The sequence below is a fragment of the Ictidomys tridecemlineatus genome, unplaced genomic scaffold (assembly GCF_052094955.1).
Source record: "Ictidomys tridecemlineatus isolate mIctTri1 unplaced genomic scaffold, mIctTri1.hap1 Scaffold_616, whole genome shotgun sequence".
NCBI lineage: Eukaryota > Metazoa > Chordata > Mammalia > Rodentia > Sciuridae > Ictidomys > Ictidomys tridecemlineatus.
The window spans coordinates 60,257-80,739 of NW_027524228.1; the positions used below are offsets into that span (position 1 = coordinate 60,257).

At 34.8% G+C, this 20,483-nt stretch overlaps 1 protein-coding gene across 1 annotated transcript; it reads left to right on the forward strand.

The window, feature by feature from the left end:
* The first annotated feature begins 1 nt into the window (after window position 1).
* On the forward strand, window positions 2-19,664 carry LOC144374210 (uncharacterized). The gene is made up of 3 exons (XM_078037142.1): window positions 2-76; window positions 18,432-18,601; window positions 18,671-19,664. The coding sequence occupies exons 1-3, from the start codon at window positions 2-4 to the stop codon at window positions 19,662-19,664; spliced, it is 1,239 nt and encodes a 412-aa protein (XP_077893268.1).
* Window positions 19,665-20,483: the final 819 nt, after the last annotated feature.

The window sequence follows — 20,483 nt, forward strand, 5'->3', positions numbered from 1 at the left end:
AATGGCGGAGACCCCTCGCAGGCTCCGCATCCCCTGGGCAGTCTCAGCCCCTGCTCAAGTCCTATCTATCTGGCAGGTGAGCGAGGCTGCCAGGCATCTTCCTGGCTGTGGTGATTGACAGGTTGTACTACTGGAAGACTCCAATCTCTGAGCCTGGAAATGGCACACACCTGTCATCCCAGCGGCTGGGGGTGGGGGCTCATGCAGGAGGACTGCGAGGTCAAGGCCAGCCTCTGCAAGTGGATGAGGCACTTAGAGACCCAGGGAGACCCTGCCTCGAAATCAAATGCAAAATAGGGCTGGGGATGGGGCTCAGTGGTGGAGTGCCCCTGAGTTCAATGCCCAGCACTGCCCCTCCCCCCCCAAAAAAAATCAAATTTCCAAACACCATTTTCCTGCAGGAGGGAATCTGCAGTGAACAGGGACCTTGCCTATTTCTAAGCTAGTTTTGTGGAGTTTATTTATTATTTATTTATTTATTTTTTTTTTGGTGGTTGTTGTGTTTTGGTATTTAACAGAAGGGTGCTTTACCACTGAGCTCTCTCCCTGGTAGTTTTTAGTGTTTATTCTGCCCGCTGGTCTAGCTAAGTTGCTGAGATTGGCCTTGTTAGGGTTTGATTTATAATCATTTTTCCGTTGCAATTAAGTGTATGATTTTTACAACCACGTGGTTTTGTGGGTGGACTCTGTTGAAGTCGTGATTCCTTGATGAGAATTGTAACAGAACAGCTTCACAATGCACGTGTTAGGTAATAACTTCTTCTTATTATTCTTTTTTCTCTTATAATTCTTTTCTCTTATAATTCAAAAGTTTCTTGGTTAAGTTTACTAATATTTAACTTTGTGGATGAAATTTCGAATTGGATGCTTCCATTAAGAGTAAAGCATGCTGGATTGTTTATTAGTGCATAAGAGTTATACATAATACCACCTACATATGACACCCATGTAAAAATTACCCATGGTATTTTACACTATTTTTAATCTGAATATCCCATGACTATTAATGTATTATCCTGGTCCTATGAACTGATTTCAGCAAGTCTCTGTGGCAGGAGCTATCGTGTATTTAATGGCAAAACACTTTCCACAAATAATTAAGAAGAACTTAAATTCTTTGAGTTTATTAGAATTCTTTTGTTTCCTATCTTCATTGATACTGTTTAATTTTATTTATGATAGGCATTTATTTCACATTTCTCAGATTTTAAAGATGTTGGATTCTTTTTATTCTCATTATTGAACACATGGATATATCCTGTACAAATTGGCAGCTCAAGTCTCCTCCCTGAATTTCTTCTGTGGTGGATTTCAGAGTGTTGGGACCTTGAGAACCACAACTCCATGGGCTCTTTTCTACCCAAGGGGGTTGGGATCTGCGGGGGTCTCAGGTTTTTTTTCCCCCTGAGCTTTTCTTTCTTTTTTTTTGGGGGGGGGCATGGGGCATAGTGTATTGAATACAGAGCCCCTTTCCCACTGAGCTACATCTCTCCTACTTTTTATCATTTATCTTGGGACAGATGCTGAGACTGGCCTTTAACTTGGGCCTCAGCCTCCTGACTGGCTGGGATTACAGGTGTGTGCCCTTTTGCCTTTTCCCCCTGAATGTTCTAAATGTAAGGGAAGCAAATGTCAGATCCAGAACCCCATCTCCCAACAAAACCTGTACACATTTATCAATGAATCCCTCAAATTCAAGTCCCCTGTCCCCATTTCCAGTACAAATATGTGTGTGCATGTGTGTGTCTGTGTGTGCACGTGTGTGTGCATGTGAATTCTCCCCTCCTCTCCCAGGCCAGACACCTTGTCATAATGTCTTTGGGCTGAGTGTCCCCGCTGTGGACTGCATTTCCTAGGGGTCTCATGCCCTCTGTGATATTTTCCTGGTCCTGTTTTGGCTCTGCCTGACACAAGAATTCCACACCTGGCACACCTGAGGTCTCCTGAGCATCTGGTACATATCAGCCACCTGTTGACCTATGAGCAGGTGCATTTAGGGGAAGTAGTTACTCAGGGAAGTAGGTGATGTCCCTGTGACTGGGAGGAGTCTCCTTATCCAGAAGCCACTTCAGGTGTCCCCTCGTCCTGGCTCCTGTGGATCCTGGAACAGCGATGGGCATGCAGCCATTGATAAACACACTGGTTCAAGTTCCTTTGGAAATGCATCCACAGTGGTTGGTACTCTGTTAGCTTTTAAAGAACTCCATGCTATTTTAAAAATTGTCTGCACTAAGCTTATATTTTAGCCCCATGTCATCAGCATGTCTCTTGCTCCATATCCATGTCATTGGAGGACTAGTTTCTTCACCTGTTAGATAGGAGCCTTCCCCACAGCTGGGCTAAGGCTGCAGAAACTCTCCTACTTGGCTGGGGACTGAATTCCTGACGCAAATGGTTAGAACCTAGGCTGCCTGTGCTCACTGCAAGAAGGTGGTGTGAGCCTATTCTAGAAAGAAACAGGGAGCTGTGGTTTTCATCCTTTTCCTTCATTCCAGCGTGGGGGGGTGATAGTAGTCCCTGGAAGTGCTTGCACATCAATGTGAAGCCACTTGTTTTTCATCCAGGGAGATTTGCACATGCACAGTTGCCATTGCTCCCAAAGCTTGGTGGGTTACGATGAAGTCCATGGAATAGAAAAAAAACTGTTGAGACCCTGAGTGCCTGGACATCCTTTTTCCAGAAAGAACTGTTCAGGCCTGGAGTTATTACTGAGGAAATGGGGAGAGGGCTTAGGCAGGCCTGCTGGGTGGACTGCATTTGTCCTGTCTACCCTCAGGGACTGGTGAGAGAGGAGCTCGACTGTTAGCATCCACAGTTTGCAGATCATGCTGCAAATCTCTTCTAGGGATAAACTGGGACCCTTGATCTCACTCCCCTTCTGCCCTGGTCCCATGGATAAAGCTCATGACCCTCCACAGCCATAGAAAACCATCCCTTTTCCAGTCCTGATACTTGTGTATATCCAGATCTTTCTTCTATGAGCACCACACAAATTGTGTTTCCAGCTACAAGTCATTTAGTGTCCAATGTGCTCCATTTGTGACCCCAAGAAGTCTTCATCTATTCTGGGTGACACTGGATTTGGGTATTCTGTCCAAATTATGTGGCACATCGCTCAAGGCAGGACTAATGCCCAAGTGTCCCCCAACTTTTTCTGCCCTTTGAATGGTAGAGATTTTCTGAGTGGTCCAATGCATAGGTCTCTCAATCCATGTGTAACTTTATTTAAGAGTGACTCAAAACTAAAGTAGGTGTTTATTTGGTGTATCAATGTGTGGAGAGAATCTAGGAGCCTCCTATTCTGGTGTAATTTTGAAATATAATCCTCCTCAATATGTGCTTCTTCGGGGTGCTGGAGTATAATCCAGTACCATGCACGTCCTGCCCCCAAGCCCTACCAGTGCTCTGCGCCTCCAGTTCCCACACCTTCCTTCACGTTGGGTTGTCTTGTTCATACACATGAAATCCTCTGTTGAAGATGATTGCATTTATCTAGGCCTTTTCATTGCACTTAATAATGACATTTACATACATTTGGTGTCATCTATAAAATTTCTGCATTGTGATTTTTTTGGTCCTCAAATTATTGCAATTTCATAATTTTATAACATGCATTAATGCCTGGAAATGATAGCTCCTGTTTTTGTTCTTAGAGTTCAGAAATCTTGGCTAATTTCATATCAATTCAACCTTCCAGGAGAATTTTCAAACTGTTTGCTTTGGACCCTTCTTCAATGAAAAGGAAATCATGGTGAAATTTTGAAGGGTGTTGCCCACATCCTCACCAACACTTATTGTTGTTTGTCTTCATAATAGCTGCCATTCTGACTGGAGTGAGATGATATCTTAGTTTTTATTTGCATTTCTCTGATTTCTAGAGATGATGAGCATTTTTTCATATAATTGTTGATTGATTGTATATCCTCTTCTGAGTTGTGTCTGTTCGGGTCCTTGGCCAATTTATTGATTGGATTCTTTTTTTTTTTTTTTTGGTGTTAAGATGTTTGACTTCTTTATATACCCTAGAGATTAGTGCTCTATCTGATGTATGAGGGGTAAAAAATTGCTCCCATATACTAGGCTCTCTATTCTATTGAGTTTTTTTGATAAAAATCTTTAGTTTCAATCCATCCCATGTGTTGATACTTGGTTTTAATTCATGTACTATAGGAGTATTATTAAGGAAGTTGTGGAGATTAGGGCCTACTTTTTCTTCTATTTGAAGATTCTCTGGTTTAATTTCTAGATACTTGATCCATTTTGAGTTAACTTTTGTGCATGGTAAGAGAGAGGGATTCAATTTTATTTTGCTGCATATGGATTTCCAGTTTTCCCAGCACCGTTTGTTGAAGATGCTCTCTTTTATCCAGTGCATATTTTTAGCACCTTTGTCTAATATAAAATAATTGTGGTTTAGTGGGTTGGTCTCTGTGTCCTCTATTCTGGGCTATTGGTCTACCAGGCTGTTTTGATGCCAGTACCATGTTGTTTTTTGTTACTGTGGCTCTGTAGTATAGTTTAAGGTCTGGTAGAGCAATGAGGCCTGCCTCCCTTTTTCTGCTAAAGATTGCTTTAGATCTTCTGGGTCTCTTATTTTTCCAGATGAATTTTATGATTGTTTTTTCTATTTCCATGAGGAAAGCTATTGAGATTTTGATCAGAATTTCACTAAATCTGTAGAGTGCTTTTGGTAGTAGGGCCATTTTGATAATATTAATTCTGCCTATTCAAGATCAAATTAAACCTTTCCAACTTCTAAGGTCTTTGATTTCTCTTTAGTGTTTCATAGTTTTCATTGTATAGATCCTTCACCTATTGTTGATTCCTAAGTATCTTTTTTTATTGAGGATATTGTGAACGGGGTGGTTTTCCTTATTTCTCTCTCAAAGTATTTGTCACTGATATACAGAAATGCCTTTGATTTACGGGTGTTGATTTTATATCCTGCTACTTTGCTGAATTATAGTTCTAGAAGTTTTCTAGTGGAGTTTTATGAGTCTTCTAGGTACAGAATCATATCATCAGCAAATAGTGCTAGGTTAGGTTCATATTTTCCTATACTTATTCTTTAATTTTTTTCATCTGTCTAATTGCTCTGGCCAGTGTTTCAAGAACTGTATTGAATAGAATGGGTAAGAGAGGGTATCCCTGTCTTGTTTAAATTTTAGAGGGAATGTCTTCAGTTTTTCTCCATTTAGAATGATGTTGTCCTGAGGTGTGGCATAGATAGCGTATAAAATGTTGAAATAAGTTCCTGTTATTCCTAGTTTTTCTAGTGTTTTGAACATGAAGAGATGCTGTATTTTTTCAAATGCCTTTTCTGCATTTGTTGAGATGGTCATAAGTTTCTTATATTTAAATCTACTGATGAGATGAATTACATTTATTGATATCTGTATGTTGAACAAACCTTGCATCCCTGGGATGAATAGCACTTCATCATGATGAACCATTTTTTGGATATGTTTTTATATTTGATTTGCCAGAATTTTATTCAGAATTTTTGCTTCTGCTTTTTAGAGATATTGCTCTGAAGTACACTTTTTTTCAGTGTTTGTCTTATTTTAGCATCAAGGAGATATTGGCCTTATAGAGTGAGTTAGGAAGTGCTCCCTCTTTTTATATTTTATGGAATAATTTGAGGAGTGTTAGTGTTAGTTCTTTTTTCATGGTCTTGAATCCATTGAGTTCTGGGCTTTATTTATTTATTTTTTTGGTTGGTAGGCTTGTGATGTTATCTTCTGTTTCATTGCTTGAAAATGATCTGTTTAACTTAATCAGTTTGGGTAAGTCACATGATTCTAGACATTTGTTGATGACTTCTATATATTCTGTTTCATTGCAGTACAAATTTTCAAAATAATTTCTAATTATCTTCTATATTTCTCTAGTGATCATTGTGATATTTCCTTTTTCATCATAAATTTTAGTAATTGGATTATTTCTCTCTTTCTCTACAGTAGCATGGATAAAGTTTTATCAAATGTATTTGTTTTTCAAAGAGCCAACTTTTCATTTTGAAATTTTTTAAAAAAATTAAAAATATATGGCAGCGGAAAATGTTACAATTCTTATTAAACATACAGCACAATTTTTCATATCTCTGTATATAAAGTAGGTTGACATCAATTCATGTGTTCATACGTGTACTTTGGATAATGATCTCTATTATATTCTACCATCCTTGCTAATCTTTTTCCCCTCCCTATTCCTCTCATTACACTGCCCTAAATAGAATTCATCTATTTTTCCCATGCTGCCCCTCCCTACCCCACTATGAGTAAGCCTCCTTATATCAGAGAAAACATTCAGCATTGTTATTTGGGTTTGGCTAACTTAGCATCATTTTCCCCAATGCCATCCATTTACCTGCAAATGCCATGATTTTATTTTCTTTTATTGCTGAGTAATATTCCATTGTGTACAAATGCCACGTTTTCTTTATCTATTCATTCACTGAAGGGCATCTATGTTGGCTCTACAGTTTAACTCTTGTCAATTGTGCTGCTAAAAACATTGTGACTGTGTCCCTGTAGTATGCTGTTTTTAAGTCCTTTAGGTATAGACCAGGGGGTGGGATAGCTGGGTCAAATGGTGGTACCATTCCCAGTCACTATATCAATTTTTATTTGCTTCTTTTGTTCCAATTTAATTGATCTCAGCTCTGATTTTAATTATTTTCTTTCCTTTACTGCTTTTGGTGTTGATTAATTGTTTTTCCTAGGGCTTTGAGATGTCATTTTAGGGCATTTATTTGACTTTTTCTTTTTTTAAGGAATGAACTCCATGCAATGAACTTTCCTCTTAGTACTGCCTTCATAGTGTCCCAGAGATTTTGATATGTTGTATCTGTGTCCTCATTCACCTCTAAGAACTTTTAAATCTCCTCTTTGATGTTTTCTGCAACCCATTGTTCATTCACTAGCATATTATTTATTCTTCAGGTATAGGAGTAGCTTCTATTTTTATCATTGATTTCTAATTTCATATCATTATGATCTGATAGAATGCAGAGTAGTATCTTCACTTTTCTGTATTTCTTAGAGTTCCTTTTTGGCATGACATATGGTCTATTTTAGAGAAGGATCCATTTGCTGCTGAGAAGAAAGTCTCTTCGCCTGTTGAAGGATGATATATTCTATATATGTCAGTTAAATCTAAATTGTTGATTGTATTATTGAGTTCCATAGTTTTTGTCTGGATATTGTTTGGAAGATCAATCCAGTGGTAAAAGATGTGTGTTAAAGTCACCCAGAATTATTGTCTTTTGGTCTTCTTTGCCCTTAAACTTGAGAAGAGTCTATTTGAACATAGATGCTCCATTGTTTTGGGGGTGTGTATATTTATACTTGTTCTGTCTTGTTGGTATATAATTTCGTTAAGCAGTATGTAGTGTCCTTCTTTATCCCTTTTGATTAACTTTCACTTGAAGTCCACATTATTAGATATAAGAATGGAAACCCCTGCTTACCTCCACAGTCCATGTGAGTGGTATGGGTTTAATATTTATTTTTTTGGCATATGAACACAATACCTTTATTATTTAGTTTTATGTGGTGCTGAGGATCAAATACAGGGCCTCACATGTGCTAGGCCAGTGCTATACCACTAAGCCCCAGTGCCAGCCCCAGCCTGAGTGATATATTTTTTTTCCAACCTGTCACTTTCAGTCTATATATGTCTTTTCCTATGAGATGAGTCTCTTGGAGGCAGCATATTGTTGGTCTTTTTTTATCCAATCTGCCTGTCTCTTGATTGCTGAGTTGGAACTAAACTTTCAGGGTTATTATTGAGACAAGATTTATATTCAGAGTTATTTTTTATTATTTTTGGTATTTAACTAAGACAGTTTCTCTTAGATAGGTTTTTCCTTTAGAGTGATACTACCCTTTTCTGATTTTTTATTGTTGTTTATTTCCTCCTCATGGAATATTTTGCCAAGGATGTTCTATAGTGCAGGTTTCTCGTTGTAAATTCTTTTAATTTTGTGTATGATGGAAGGTTTTTATTTTGTCATAAAATAACATCTGAATCAAAATCTAATTGCTAATCAAAATTTAATTTTGCTGGGTATGCTTCTTTGTTGGCATCCATTTCTTTCAGAGCTTGGTTTGTATTCTTGCAGTTTCTTGTAGATTTCAGGGTCTCAGTTCAGAAATCTGAGATCCTGTTTGGTTTTTCCCATATGTAATTTGATTCCTTTCTCTTGTGGCTTTTGGAGTGCTCTGCTTCTTCTGTATGCTGTTTTCATTATGATTTGCGTTGGTGTAGACCTGTAGTGATCTTGTTCATTTGGTGTCCTATACGATCCTTGTATTTGATTTCCCAATTTACTCTACTTGTTTGGAAATTTATTTGGTATTATTTCATTGAATAGATTTTTCATTACTGTAGTTTAGACCTACTGTAGTTTAGACCTCTATGCCTTCATCTATCCCAATAGTTGTTAAATTTGGTCTTTTCATATTATCTCACAATTCTTGAATCTTCTGCTCATTGTTTCTTACCATCTTCACTGGGGTCAACATTATTTTTTCAAGATTATATGTTTTGCTTTCAATGTCAGAGGTTCTGTCTTCCAAGTGATCTATTCTGTTGGAGATGCTTCCTATTGAGTTCTTAATTTGGTTTACTGTTTTCTTCATTTCAAGGATCGCTGTTTTGTGGGTTTTTTTTTATTCAAAAATCTCTGTCTCCTTATTGAAGGAATCTTTTGCTTTCTATAGTTGCTTATGTCACTCTTTATCAAAATAATTTTTTGCTGCCTGTATTTGCTCTCAGATCATCCATTAATTCACAGAAAATTAAGTAGCTTCTCCCATTTATCCTGCTATTCTGACCATAGATTCTAATAATGTAGCATCTTTGTTTGAGGCACGTTCTTTCTTGGTTTCTCATGTTATCATGCATCTTCCCTTCAAACTCTGTGTTTTTTAGATATATAGCCATGTAAGCTTACAGTGTCCCCAATGAGTTTCAATACATTTCATTCTAAAAAATGTATTTATTTTTTAAATACATGACAACAGTGGAATGCATTACAATTCTTATTACACACATAGAGCACAATTTATGAAAAATTAGCATGAATATACATTCTCTGTATAGAAAGTATATTCATGCTAATTTATGCCATTTTATATGTACCCATTTCTTTCTGCAATACAACTCTTAATACCCATATATATAACAATTTTTCATATCTCTGGTTGTATATACGGTATGTTGGCACCAATTTGTGTCTTCATACATGTACTTTGGATAATGGTGTCATCACATTCAACAATCACTGCTAATCCCCTGCCTCTTCCCCTCCCCTCCAACCCCTCTGCCTTATGTAGAATTTATCTATTGCTCCCATGCTCCCCCTCCCTACCCCACTATAGTCAGCCTCCTTATATCAGAGAAACCATTTAACATTTAATTTTGGGGTTTGCCTAACTTCACTTCTCCGATACCATCCATTTACGTGTAATTGCCATGATTTTATTATTGCTGAGTGAAATTGCATTGTGTATACCCTATATTTTTATCCATTCATCCACTGAAGGCCTCTGGGTTGGCTCCACAGTTTGCTATTCTGCATTGTGCTGCCATAAACATTGACATGGCTGTTACCCTGTAGTACGCTGTTTTCAAGTCCTTTGAGAATAGTCCAAGAAGAGGAATAGTGGGGTCATATGATGTTTTCATTTGCAAATTTTGAAGAAATCTTTATACAGCTTTCCATGTTGTTTCCACCAAATTGCAGTCCCACAAGCAGTGTATGAGTGTGCCTTTTCCCCCACATCCTTGCCAATACTTGTTGTTTTTCTTTATGATAGCTCCAATTCTGACTGGAGTGAGATGATATCTTAGAGTGGTTTGAATTTGCATTTCTCTAATTGCAAGAGATGATCAACTTTTTTTAAAAAAAAATATTTGTTAATTGATTCTACATTCTTTTCTGAAAAGTGTCTGTTCAGGTCCTTGGCCAATTTGTTTATTGGATTATTGGGTTTTTGGTGCTTAGCATTTTGAATTCTTTATATACTAGATATTAGTTCTCTATCTGATGTGTGAGGGGTAACAAATCTGCTCCCAGGATGTAGGCTGTCTGTTCACCTCAGATTTTTTTTTCTGAGAAGAAACTTTTTAGTTTTAATCCATTCCATTTTTGATTCTTGGTTTTAATTCTTTTGCTATAGACATCTTATTTAGGAAGTTGGGGCGGCCTAGCCCCATGTGATGAAGATTATGGCCTACTTTTTCTTCTATTAGATGCAGAGCCTCTGGTTTAAATTTTAGGTCCTTGATCCACTTTGAGTTGAGTTTTGTGCATGGAGAGATAGGGTTATAATTTCATTTTTTGAAGATGGATTTCCAGTTTTCAAAGCAACGTTTGTTGAAGAGGCTACATTTTTTCCAATCCAAGTTCTTGGCACCTTTGTCTAATATAAGATAACTGTAATTATGTGAGTTAGTCTATGTGTCCTCTATTCTGTACCATTGGTCTACTGGCCTGTTTTAGTGCCAATACCATGCTGTTTTTGTTACTATTGCTCTGTAGTATAGTTTAAGATCTGTTATAGTGATACCACCTGCTTTGCTCTTCATGCTTATAATTGCTTTAGCTATTCTGAAATTCTTATTTTTTCAGATGAATTTCATAATTGCTTTTTTTATTTCTATGAGAAATGTCCTTGGAATTTTGATCAGAATTGCAGTAAATCAGTGTAGTGCTTTTGGTTGTATGGTCGTTTTGATAATAATTATTCTGCCTATGGAAAACTAAGGTAGAACTTTCCATTTTTTAGGGTCTTCTTTGATTTCTTTTTTTAGGGTTCTGTAGGTTTTATTGTATAGACCTTACACCTCTTTTGTTAAGTTGATTCCCAAGTATCTCATATTTTCTTTTTTTGAAGTTATTGTAAATGAGGTAGTTTTTCTTATTTTATACTTGAGGCTTTGTCACTGATATACAGAAATGCCTTTTTATGTGTGTTAATTTTATATTTTGCTACTTTGGTGAATTTATTTTTTAGTTCTAGAAGTTTTCTGGTGGTTATTTTGGGGTCTTCTAGGTATAGAATCGTATTCTCAGCAAATAGTGCTAATTTAAGTTCTTTTCCTGTAGTTATTCCTTTAATTTCTTTTATCTGTCTAATTGCTCTGTCCAGTGTTTCAAGAAATATGTTGAATAGAAATGATGAGAGAGAGCACCCCTGTATTGTTTCTGTTTTTTAGAGAATGTCTTTAGTATTTCTTCCTTTCAAAGGATGTTGGCCTTATGCTTAATGCAGAGAGCCAGTATGATGTTGAGGTATGTTCCTGTTATCTCAAGCTTTTCTAATTTTTTGAACATGAAAGGGTGCTGTATTTGTCAAATGGTTTTTCTGTGTCTCTTGAGATGATCATATGATTCTTATTTTTAAGTCTATTGATGTGATGAATTAACTATATTGATTTCTACATGTTGAACCAACCCTGTATTCCTGAACAAACCCCACTTGATCTTGCTGCACGACCTTTTTAATATGCTTTTGTATTTAATTTGCCAGAATTTTATTCAGAATTTTTGCATCTATGATTCTTAGAGAGATTGGCCTGAAGTTTTTTTTTTCTTTCATTTGTCCCTGCCTGGATTTGGGATCAGGGTAATATTGGCCTCATAGAATGAGTTTGGAAGTGCTGCTTCTTTCTGTATTTTTTGAAATAAATTGAAGAATATTGGTATTTTTGAATTTCTTCTTTAAAGGTCTTGTTTAACTCAGCAGTGTATCCATTTGGGCCTGGGCTTTTCTTGGTTGGTAAGCTTCTGATGGAATCTTGTATTTCATCATTTAATATGGTTTGTTTAAATTGTGTGTCTTCCTGATTCAATCTGGACATATCATTTGACTTACGAAATTTCTTGATGCCTTCAATGCTTCTATTTTATTAGGGTATACATTTTCAAGAAAATTTTGTAAATATCTTCTCTATTTCTGTAGTGTCTGTTCTATATTGCCATTTTCATCATCTATGCTGGTATTTTGAATTTTCTCTCTCTTTTTCATTAGCATAGGTAGGGGTCTGTCAGAAAACCAACTTTTTGTCAAGGTTTAATTGTGTCTTTTAATTCAACTTCAGTTTTAATTTTAATCATTTTTTGCCTTCTACTGCTTTTACTGTTGATTTGTTCTTCTAGGGCTTTGAGATGAAGTATGAGATTAATGATTGCCTTTTTCTTCTTTTAAGGAATGAACTCCATGCATTGAAGTTTCTTTCTAGTACTGCTTTCATAGTGTCCAAAAGATTTTGATATGTTGTGTCTATGTTCTTGTTTACCTCAATGAATTTTCTAATCTCCTCCTTGAAGTCTTCTGTAACCCATTGTTTATTCTACTGTACCAAATCGATTGACTCGTTGAACTGCTTATAAAACTTGAAATATTTCAAGTTTGTCTTTTCACGAGGTGGAAGTGTCAATTTACATGTCTCCAAACATTAATATTTTATAAATATTTTACACATTGGGAATTTGTCATGGATGATACATGAAACTAATTGTATTGGGGATCTCAATCTATCTCATGGATAGAAAGCAGAGAGAATAGAAACCAGACTGTTTTCAAAAGCTTTTTTACCAGTCTTTTTGTCTCCCTTGGGCAATATAACCTTAGGAGAATATCTTTGACAAGCCTGATTTGCATCTGGAATGTCCGCCAAATTTCACATTCACTGATGGCAGAAAAGTTAGGAGTAGGGGTTTTATTCAGTGCTAGGATTATGGTGTATATCCTTCACTTCACTCTAATATGGAGTATATATATTGTTTTTAGACTTATGTATTTTCCTCTGAATTAGATAATGGAAAGTATCTTATTACATAATTAAATTCACTCTCCTACATGACAGTCAGTTAACTAACTCTTAATCCAAATTAAAAACTGAATAATGGTTTGGTCCATGTTCTATTGATCTAACAATTTTTATTTCAGGAGCCATTGACATTCGAGGATGTGGTTATTGATTTCTCTAAGGAGGAATGGGAATGCCTGAATCCTGCTCAGCAGAATTTATATAAAGAAGTGATGTTGGAGAACTACAGCAACCTAGTCTTTGTGGGTGAGCATAACTTTTCTTCAAAATTCCTAATTATCATTATTTAGTTTTCTTCCCTTGAAGTATATCTTTTGGGAAATTCTCCACAAGAATGTGTTGCAGATTTATGCTTTCAATAAAAAAGATGGTGTAGTTCTTGGTGCCGACAAGAAAATGTTAATGATGTTTTCTTTCATCCTTAATGTTTTCCTTTGGTGGCAAGATATATATCTTTCACTTGACATATGGTTGACTTAGAGGAATGCAGTGATGTCAAATCCTGTGGCCCACATATAGCAGAGGACATAGTTAAGGTAGAGGAGGAAACCTAAATTCAAAAAGGTTCATTGAGACATTATCCAGCAGAAAACATTTTTTTAGAAGGTTTGAATTTTTTCTCTTTTTATCATAGAAAAACCCGTTCTGTGTTTTGTGCTTTAAAATTATATAGTATCCTGCTTTTCCTTCAGTAATGTCTCCATACATTCAAATTAACAACAAAACACTCCCCTTGCCTTGTGAGTGTCAATATTATCTGACAGGTCTTCCATAATTTAAAAAATATTTTTAGTTGTTAATGAATTTCCTATGTATCTGTATATAATACTGAGAAGTGAACCCAGGGCCTCATACATGCTAGGCAAGCACTCTAACACTAGTCACCTACTCCAACCCCTCTTCATTATTTGCAGGAAGTTTTTACACATTTCTCAAGACCTCTAGGTCCACCCATTGTAATACATTACTATCATAAGTCAGTGTCTCTAATGTTATTTGTACATTTTTTTCACTAAAATTTTCTTATCAGTGTTCTTTCTGATATGTGTAATGGATTTTCTGTGAAATATCTGCCATGGAATGAATGTCAAGTTGGAGAAAGACTGCTTTTTTTAGAGATGGTGTAAGTTTAATTTGAGTTAGAAGATTTGTAAAATAATACATCTGTGGATATTTACAATTCGGTTGTTTTTTTTCTGTTTTTTTTTAAATGTGTACAATAGGTTCCATGTTATAGACTGGGTTTTTTTCATATCAGTTAATTGCTTCACAAAATAAGATATGTATCATTCTTGTTTGTATTGCCAAATAATTATATGTGCTTTGCTTGTATAAATATTAAGACTCTTTTGTCCATGACTTTTGTATTTTATCTTGATTGGCTTTTCATTCTGCTCATGTACATAGAAATTGAAGTTTTCTATGTATACGTGTAATGGGGAATGATGGCAGTGATACTCTCAAGCTGAGCTACACCCCAAGCTCTTTTTCACTCATATTTGGAGAGAGGTTCTCACTAAGTTATTGAGGATGTCTTGAATTTGCAATTCACTTGCCTCAGACTTTCTAGTAGCTGAGATTACATGCATGCCCATCATTTGTATATGGATGAGCTTGTTCTTATTTATATGATAAAGACCACATTATTTTAAATGTAGCCTTGAGAAATGTTGCAATTCTCTTTATCTTAATTTTCATTGTAATCAAAACCATAAAATAAAACTTACTGTCTCCAAAATTGTAAATATACAGTTCAGTATCATTAATTCAAATTGTTATGCAATATATCTCTACAAAATTTACATCTCAAAAAAAAAAAAGGAATGCCTTAAAAGCAAAGACTCATTTCTGTCTCCTCATCATAAAACTATTCTCTTTGTTCAGAAAGCTTCCTTTTTAGTTTAGAGATGTCATGTTAATAGAATTCTGCAGTATTCTTTCTGTGACATTTCAGTTAACCTAGTTTTTATACATTTTGTAAAACATATAATTAGAATAAATTATTTGACTTAAAAGTTCTATAGTTTCTATATTCCAATATGGCTCATCGTTCTTTTCAAGGGATATTTGGTTTATGTCCCCCATGATGGCTCTGTTGAATAACAATGTAACAACACCGGTGTGCAATGTGTCTAATTTGCTATTGATGTGAGGGCTTATTGCCACACACACTAAGAACTCCCTCTACCTGACTTCATGTTTGCATTCACAATTGGATGCTGTAACTTTTAGTATATTTTTTTTAGCAGAAAAATAGTCTTATTTGTGTTTTTTGGGGGGGAATATTCATACAATTTAAAGGATAAATTTCTCTGAAAAAAAAATTTAAAATGGGAGGTTGATGAATACTACATGGAGCCTCTAGTTAACTTTAAGTAGTATAAACATCTTTAAATTTAATCTTTCAATTTTGAACAACAGCATGCCCAAGAGTTTTCAATCAACTGACACATATTTAGGGATTTTTGAAAATCCCTACCACATTTGACTTCAAATATTTATTCCTTGTTGGTTACAAAATAACTATCACTTAAATATTTATTAACCTTTGTTTTAATATATGAAATTGATCTAACCAGCATAATATCCCACTTGTGATTAAGAACAGGGATTCTAAAAGTCTATAGTAGTTTCAAAATATTTTCAAAGTCTTATGTTTTGCAATTACCATTTTGCTTCACTGTATTTCCCTTTTCAGTAAGTGGAGATTAATGTCTCTTAGTATGACAGTGATTCTTCGTTTTCATTCAACCCTCTAAGTGTTTTCTTTGTGTGTTTGGAAGGTATGAAGTACGTAGCGGATGTGTTTACTCTTAATTCAGAACCTAGGGATAGGGTCCTTTTCTCTCTTTTGCCTCTTTTCAAAGTTATTTTTAATTTAAAACGTCTTCTATGTCCTATAACTGTCTTAAACTATGTTTTGTGTATATAATTTAGACAGCCCAGGTTTTGTTCAATCGCTTTTGTATGTGTCATTATTATATCCCTTTGTTTTCAGTGTGTGTGTGTACTTAGATTTAGAGTATCCTGTAGACTATCTACAATTGCAATATTTAGAGATAATTCAGATATCCAAGTTTTGTTTTGATCAGAATTTTATAATCTTGCATTTGCCAACAAAAAACTCTAAAAATGAAGAATCTCCTACTCATACTTTGTATGAGAATCAACTTGACTTCACTTTATTATAAAACTGAATATATTTATGTGTCCTTTTAAAATCATATTTTTGTTGCAGGTATATATGCCTATTAACAGTATTATTGGTATGCTTTTTTCTTTCAAATTCTATTACAAAATTACGTGTTTTGAGACCTGTCATTACAATAAAATAAAATTATTTTTCCCAAGAAATATTTATATTTTATATGACTTATGATGGTGTGCACTTACATTTTATTATGAAGGATTACCTTTAGTACATTTGAAGAACAGATTCAGTGTTGATGAAAACTGTGTATATTTGTATATGTTTAAAGTCTTCATTTTCTTTCTCTTTTGAAAGGTAGTAGCTGTTAATACAATGTCTTGGTTGATAATTTTATTCTTTCATCCCTTGAATATAGATAGACTTGAATTCCTTCCTGTGTTGTGAAGATTCAACTAAGGGTTTCACAATTATATAGTTACACATTTTTAGGTGACCCATCTTTTTTTCTTGGATGCTCTCAGTATTCTGAGTTTTAAAACTTGGATTAAAACCTACTTTGAGTCTTTACAACTTGGAGAAAACTGAGCTGCTTGGATGTTCATTGTTTTCTATTTTCTGAGATGTGTTTATTAGTACTGGAAAGAGAAATAAAGGGTGATATAGCACTTTGCATTTTTTACTTTATTTTGCCTTCAAATTTTGATGCTCTAGCTCAACCTTCTATGTTGCTATGTACAACCACCCTGATTCTTTCAGACGTTTTCTAAAGAAAGTCTTTCAATATACATTTTCTGCTTATTACTATTAACAATTCTTGACTAATTTTTATTCTGTTTTGTTGTGTGTGTTGATTTAGTTCAGTAACCTTCTTTTAAATGATGATTGACTATTCCCTTTGAGTGATTCATAACTTTGTCTACAGTTGATTTAGCCATATTTTTTTCTGTTGGTAAGCAGGAAGCCCTTTTTGAAAAGTCCCAAAATATTCACATGTTTTATATTTTTATCTTTAATGTAACAGAAGAAAGTTGGTAGATTTTGAATATATATTCTTAAGCAGGAAAATCTTTTTAAAACACAATGTATTTTTCTCTACTATATTACTCTTCATTGTGATGTACTCATCTTGGATACAGTGAACACAAAGATGATTAGGAAAATTTTCAAAGTAATTTTCTGTGTGTATTTTCACTTGATTTATACATTTCTACATTAATGATGCACTTGGATTTAATAATCCACTCCCCTGCTGATATTGTTTTTTTGCTGTAATTTCTTAGGTTTGCAAAATATACTCAGACCAGTACAGTAAGTAAACATGTTTGTCGTTTTTATTTATTACAGCCATGACTTCTCATCATCCTCGACAAATTTTACCAGAGCAGGGAATAAAAGAGAGAGAAGGAAGATATGGAAAGTGTGACTTTGACTATTTACAACCAAGAAAACAATGGGAAAGTATAGGTGAGAGTAAAGTTCAAAAATTGTATTATATTAGACAAAATCAATCAGTAGTCTCTATTTATGATAAAAATTTTATGGTCAATAGAAACCAGAGAAAATTAATATCTGAAACAAAAATTCAATGTATTCCAATTATTTTGAAAAGTTTTATATGTCTTTAAGAATAAATCCCCAGCCATTTTTGAACTGAAAGACAATGTGGAAAATTTAAAATATAGTCCATGCATCAGTTTTCAACTTGGCCAATTATAAAAGTAGCACTGATTTAAAATTCCAGTCAAACATTTGTACAGAAAAGTTATTTCTAAAAGTGATCCTTTTGGGAGTTTCTTTATAAAATGTACATTTTATCTGAAACAAAATATTAATTTCTTCTTCTGCCCAAATGGATAATATTAAGAATTGTAGAAAAGTTTCTACTTTCCCACTATTGCTCAATGACAATTCTGATACAGATTTCGGGAAAGTGCACTATACAGATAATGCTGTAAGTAACACAATAAGCCATGTCTCTACCCTTAGTAATGACCAGTATATTTACATTGATGATAAAAATTATGAATATATAGAAATTCTAGTCCTTGTCTAAAGAAAATTTACCATGATGAAAAATGTAGGAAAGTCTTGCTTTAGTGATCAAAAAACTACTATTTATTAAAATATTCATAGCGAAGACAAAACCTGCAAGTGTAAGAAATGTGAAAGGGCTCTTAACCACAGTTCACAGCTTGCTTAATACAAAAGAATTTATAGAAAAAGAGAGCCCTATAAGTATAGAAGATATTGAGCAAGCAAATGCTTTGATATATTTTTAAATACAGCAGATACTATGACAGTGATAAATTCTACAAATTTAAAAAATGTGAAAAAACTTTTAGTGAAAAGTTACAACTTGTTAAGTATCAGAGGATTTAGACTGAAGAAGAGACCTGTAAATGTAAAAAGTGTGGGAAAGCCTTAACATTTTTTAACCCTCACTCAACACCAAAAAATTTATTCTGAAGAGAAGACCTACCAATGTGAAGAATGCAATCTACTCAAGAACTTTACTCAACATCACAGTGTTCATACAGGAGGTATGCCATGCAAATGCAAAGAATGTGACAAAACTTCTAATAAAAGCTCCAATCTTATTTGTCACCAGTGGACAAACCCTGGACTGATTCCCTACATATGTAAACAATTTTGCAAAGGTTTCAGTCAAAAACCAAGCCTTAAAAATTACCAAAAAATTCATACTGGAGAGAAGCCCTACAAATGTAAAGTGTGTGGCATGAGTTTTAATAGAAACTCAAAAATTGATCACCACAACAGTATTCATACTGGAGAGAAGCTCTACAAATGTAAAGTGTGTGGCAAGAGTTTTAATCACACATCATCACTTACTCAGCAACAGCGAATTCACACTGGAGAGAAGCCCTACAGCTGTGAGGAATGTGGCAAAGCTTTTAATAGCATCTCACAGCGTAATTGGCACAAAAGTATTCATACTGGAGAGAAGCCCTACAAATGTAAAATGTGTGGCAAAAGTTTTAGTAAAAACTCACATCTCTATTACCACATCAGGATTCATACTGGAGAGAAGCCCTACAAATGTACAGTGTGTGGCAAGAGTTTCAGTCAAAAATCATCACTTACTAAGCACCAGCGAAACCACACTGGAGAGAAGCCCTACAAATGTCAAAAATGTGGGAAAAGTTTTAATCAGAAAATAGTACTTACTCAGCACCTGAGAATCCACACTGGAGAGAAGCCCTACAACTGTACTGTGTGTGGCAAAAGTTTCAGTCAAAAATCATCACTTACTCATCACCTGCTAATCCACACTGGAGAGAAGCCCTACAAGTGTAAAGAGTGTGGCAAGTGTTTTAATCACATATCATCACTTACTCAGCACCAGCGAATACACACTGGAGAGAAGCCCTACAGCTGTAAAGAATGTGGCAAAGCTTTTAATACCATCTCACAGCTTAATTGTCACAAAAGGATTCATACTGGTGAGAAGCCCTACAAATGTAAATTGTGTGGCAAGAGTTCCAGTCAAAAATCATCACTTACTCAGCACGAGCACATTCACACTGAAGAGAAGCCCTACAAATGTAGAGAATGTGGCAAAGCTTTTAATCAAAAATCAATACTTACTCGACATCAGAGAACCCATACTAGAGAGAAGTCCTATAAATGTGAAGAATGGCAAAGCTTTTAATATTGAAGATCACATCTTACAAAACATTAAAGATTTTATACTGGAAAGAATTTTTACAATGAAAACATTGCATCAGTATCTTTAAGGATAAATCAACCCTATTTCACAGTAGTTCAACACTATTTCACACCAGAGATATGATACCACAGAAATCATATAAATGTAAAATAGGTGACAGAGTCTCCAATAGTTGTTCACACCCTACATAGCACCTCAGAATTTATACGAGTGAGAGGATTTACGGAAAAATTTTTGCAAAGCTTTTGGCCATTGATCCATCATTTTTGAAACACTGGAAGATTTATAGCATATAGAAACCCAAAGAATGTGTCCAAGACTGTATTCAAATTTCCGACATTTTTTAATTACTGACCTCATATCTGTAGCAAATGTGGAGTAGCATCTGTCCAAAGTGTGTACCTTAGAAAACAGTAAAATATTTACAAAAACAGCTTGACAAATATAAAGATGGTAGTAGGTTTCATATCTATAGCTCATCCCTTGAAGTATTTGGGACCTAGGAGAAAAACAAATCATTTAAATGAAGAAAATGGGTAATTGCTTGTGACATTTGCTGAAAATTTTCTTAACATCTTGAGCTGATATTGTAGAAATATGGAAATACAAGTACAGAATTGTGCATCCCTAAAAAGATATAATTTTAGTATAAATCCACAATTATTAAAGAGTCTCATTTTTCACAACTGGAGGAATAATAATACTCAGAGTTTATTATTCAGAAGTCTTTTAATATTTATATGAAATTTAAAATTTAAAATCGTCAGAGCCCCTTAAAGTTAGGGACACTTAATCAGTAAA